This window comes from Mauremys reevesii, unplaced genomic scaffold, assembly GCF_016161935.1.
Source record: "Mauremys reevesii isolate NIE-2019 unplaced genomic scaffold, ASM1616193v1 Contig42, whole genome shotgun sequence".
Taxonomy (NCBI): Eukaryota; Metazoa; Chordata; order Testudines; family Geoemydidae; genus Mauremys; species Mauremys reevesii.
In genome coordinates this window covers 404,570-408,716 of record NW_024100854.1, presented here as the reverse complement: position 1 = coordinate 408,716, position 4,147 = coordinate 404,570, and the positions used below count along the sequence as shown (strand labels likewise).

The following is a 4,147-nucleotide window of genomic DNA, read 5'->3' as shown; positions in this document are numbered from 1 at the left end:
CACCACTAACTGTATTGGTGAAAACCAAAGCTTAAACACCTCTGCCATTGCCACATTTTTTTTATTGTTTTTTCCTCTTCGTTTAGTAACAAACCTACCCTGTCCTTGGTCTTCCGCTTGCTTCTAAGGAATTTGTAGAATGTTTTCTTGTTACCCTCTATGTCTCCACCTAGTTTGATCTAGTTTTGTGCCTTGGCCTTTCTCATTTTGCCCATAAATACATGTGTTATTTGATTATATTCCTCCTTTGTTATTTGACCTTGTTTCCACTTTTTGTTGGATATTTTTTTGTTTTTTAGATCATTCAAGATCTCCTGGATAAGACATTGTGGTCCCGTGCCATACATCCTCTCTTTCCTACACAGTGAGATAGTTTGCTCTTGTGCCCTTACTAATGTCTCTCTGAAAAAATACCTGTCTTCTATTGTTTTTCCCCTTAGACTTCATTCCTTAGACTCATGAACTCTATCATTTCACAATCACTTTCCTCCAAGTTGCCTTCCACATTCAAAGTCTCAACCAGTTCCTCCTTATATGTCAAAATCAGGTCTACAACAGCATCTCTCCTAGTTGCTTTCTCCAGCTTCTGCAACAAAGAATTGTCTCCAATACATTCCAAGAACTTGTTGGATAATCTGTGCCCTGGTGTAGACAGCATGAGATGAATTCTTCCATTGACCTAGCTACCACCTCTCGGTGAGTACTTGTGCTGAGGGAGAACACCTTTCCATCCCTGTAATTAGTGTCTCTATTGAAGCACTATGGCAGCACGGCTGTAGCATTTTAAGTGTAAACAACCCTTCAAGCAGATCTTCCAGAAAATCATCCAGTCTGGATCTGACAACATGGGGAATTGGAGAATCCAACACTTCCCTTCTCAGTGTGTGCCAATGTTCAGGGACGGCTCTGGCTTTTTTGCCACCCCAAGCAAACAAACCTGCAGGCCGTCTGGAGCAGCGAAGAGGGCGGGGGGGACAAACAAACCTGTGGGGCAGATGGAGCGCAGGTGCAGGGGGACTCCCGGCCCTGCAGATGTGCCCTGGGAAGCGGGGGGCAGAGAGAGCAGGGGAGCGGCCAGGGCTTCCTTCAGCAGGGCACCTGCCACGCCGCCTGCCAGGAGGGCTCTGCGGTGCTCCGGTCGGCGGGCAGGGAAGGACACGGGCTGCCCTGCAGAGCTTGCTACAGACCTGGCACCACTTCCAGCAGGGCACGCCTCTCCTCTGTGCTGCCGCCCCCTACAGGGCGGCTGAAGCAGTGAAGCAAAAAGAAAAAAACCTGCATGGGTGGTCGAAGTGAGGAAGCACAAAAAAAAAAAAAGATTGGGCGGAAGCCGCCCCTTGGAATCTGCCGCCCTAAGCATGAGCTTGCTTGGCTGGTGCCTGGAGCCGGCCTTGACAATGTTTATTCACCCTCAGTGCTAAATATTTGGCCCTAATTTCTAGCTGCAATATCCCTGGCTTCAGCTTCCAGCCCTTTGATCTTGCTCAGCCTTTCTCTGGTAGATTATAGAGCCCATTATTATCCATGCTTTCCTCCCGATGAAAGTCTCCGCTTGATCATCTTTTTGATAAGTTAAAGAGATACACACCTTCATGTCTAACAATCCGGCTTTTTCTCTATCCTCCAATCATTTTTGTTGCTCTTTTCTGCCCCGTCTCTAAGTTTCCAACATCTTTTTCTTTCAAATGTGAACCCTAGTACTGGATGCAGTTTGTTCCACCAATCCCATGTGCAGAGGTAAAATCCTTCCCCTGCACCAACTCACCACTCCCTGTTTATGCATCTGAGCACCACGTCATCCCTTTATGCTACAGTGTCCCGCTCTACACTCATGATGAGTTTGTTGTCCACAATGCCCCCTAAATCCTTTTCAGAGTCCTTGGGTTCCATTATACAGTGCCCTAGTATGTGGGTCGGGCCTGCATTGCCTCTTCTGGGAGGATCATTTCACATTTGCCTGTATTAAAACATTTTGTTTACATGGGGCCCACTTTCCAAATCCTCCCATCTTTGCGTTCAATCTTTGGGTCATCTGCACATTTTATTTGCAGTGATTTTCTATTTGCTTACAGATCATTGATGAAAATATTGAATAGCGTCCGGCCTAGAACTGATCCCTACAGAACCCCACTACAAACAGCCACATTTACTAACAAAGGCCTATTGACTACAGCTTTCTGAGATCCATCAGTTAACCAGCCTTCAGTCCATGTTTTACATGATATTGCAGAGTGTTAATATTATTAACTCAATATTTTCCCCTACTAAATTAAATGCCTCTGAGAAATCAAGGTGTGTTGCATCTGCATTTTTCCCTTGATCAATCAATGCGTACTCTCAATTTGCTTCTTCCATGAGAACAGCCTCCACTACTGTATGCAGTGTCTCATATTAACATTGTCTCTCCATTCAGGCATTTCTACTGTGACCAACACCCAAGATCCTGGGAACACACAGAAAGTCAGGGGAGTATATGGTAAATCCAGGAGACACTCTTTCCTCAGAGTTGGAAATTTTCTCCCCTACACCATGTCAGATTCTAACACAACCGACTTCACCAACCCCTCCACCTTCATCCTACTGGGCATTCCTGGCTTAGAGGCAGCCCATATATGGATCTCCATTCCCTTCTGTGCTATGTACGCCATAGCCGTATTGGGGAACTTCACCATCCTGTTCATTGTGAAGAGGGAGCCGAGCCTCCATGGGCCTATGTTCTATTTCCTCTGCATGCTGGCTGTCACGGACCTGGTCATGTCCACCTCCACCCTACCCAAAATGCTGAGCATCTTCTGGTTCAATTCCAGGGAGATCAGTTTCAGTGCCTGCCTCACCCAGATGTACTTCATTCACTCCTTCTCAAAGATGGAGTCTGGAATCCTCGTGGCCATGGCTTTTGATCGCTATGCAGCAATCTGCAATCCTCTGAGATATTCGATGATCCTGAAAAACTCTGTTGTGGCCAAGATAGGCCTGGCCGTGGTACTGCGTAGTGGAATAATCACATTACCCTATCCCTTCCTGGTGAGGCAGTGGCCATATTGCAGAACCAACATCATCCCCCACTTCTATTGTGGGTATATAGTTGTGCTGAAGCTGGCCTGCGCTGACATCCGCATCAATAGTTACTATGGGTTGTTTAACCTTATCTCGGTGAGTGGAATGGACATGTTTTTTATCGCCGTGTCCTATACTCTGATCCTCCGGGCCATCTTCCGCCTCCCCACAAAGGATGCCCGGCTCAAAACTTTTGGGACCTGCATCTCTCATCTTTGTGCCATCTCAGCATTGTACATCCCAGATTTAGTCTCCTCTCTCATTCAACGGTTTGGCCAGAATGTGCCACTTCATTTCCTCATTCTTATTACCAGTGTGTACCAGCTGGTGCCCCCCATGCTGCACCCCATCATTTACGGGGTGAGGACAAAACAGATCCGGGGCAGGCTGATCCAGCTCTTTACTCATAAAGAGACCTAAATGTTTTCTCCTTGTGCTTTGGCTCTCAGATTGAGCTTCGTGCAGAGCTGCTTGGTGCATGGTGATGGGGCCTCTTCCCTGAATCACTTCCTGGACAGACCAAGACATTAAACCCTTCCCTGTCCTTACTGTGCTGTGTCAATGTGATGAACTGAGGTATCAGTCTATGTACAGTACATTGGGTTGTAAACTTTCTGATTGATCTTAGCCGGGTACCTGAAATTGCAATCTTGTCTCATCTCTTCTGTCAAGCCTCAACCCTGCTGTGTGTCTTCTCCCGAATGTGCTGCCCCTGTCACTTACTCCTGTCTTCCCGTCCCCTTGTCAGCTGTGACCCAGTCATCTCTAAAATCAATGTGTTCTCACATCTTATGGATAGTCACTTAACGGGCACGAATTCGTGTTAAAATGTAAACATTTATTCTTAATTTGTTACTAACCCTGTGGAGAAAGAGCCAGTCAGGGTCATAACAGGGGCCCAGCCAGAGGATAATCATAAGTCCATGACACCGTCTGCCACTTTGCTGCTGGATGATCCTCATCATTTCTGTTGGACACCTGTGATTTCATGGGTAAGGTGAAGCTTCCTCTCCAGCTTTGGGGAGACTTCTAGCTTGTCCTCTGGGCCATGAGAGCTGTTTTGGAGGAGTGGAGGGGAACAGGGAGGGAG

General features: G+C 46.9%; 1 protein-coding gene across 1 annotated transcript; it reads left to right on the top strand.

Annotated features, from left to right (window-relative positions):
- Positions 1–2,529: 2,529 nt before the first annotated feature.
- LOC120394199 (olfactory receptor 52E4-like) lies at positions 2,530–3,477 on the top strand. The gene has a single exon (XM_039518432.1). The coding sequence runs from the start codon at positions 2,530–2,532 to the stop codon at positions 3,475–3,477; it is 948 nt and encodes a 315-aa protein (XP_039374366.1).
- The last annotated feature ends 670 nt before the right edge of the window (positions 3,478–4,147 follow it).

Excerpts from the sequence above, each read along its gene's own strand:
- LOC120394199 (XM_039518432.1), top strand. The coding sequence starts at position 2,530 with ATGTCAGATTCTAACACAACCGACTTCACCAACCCCTCCACCTTCATC.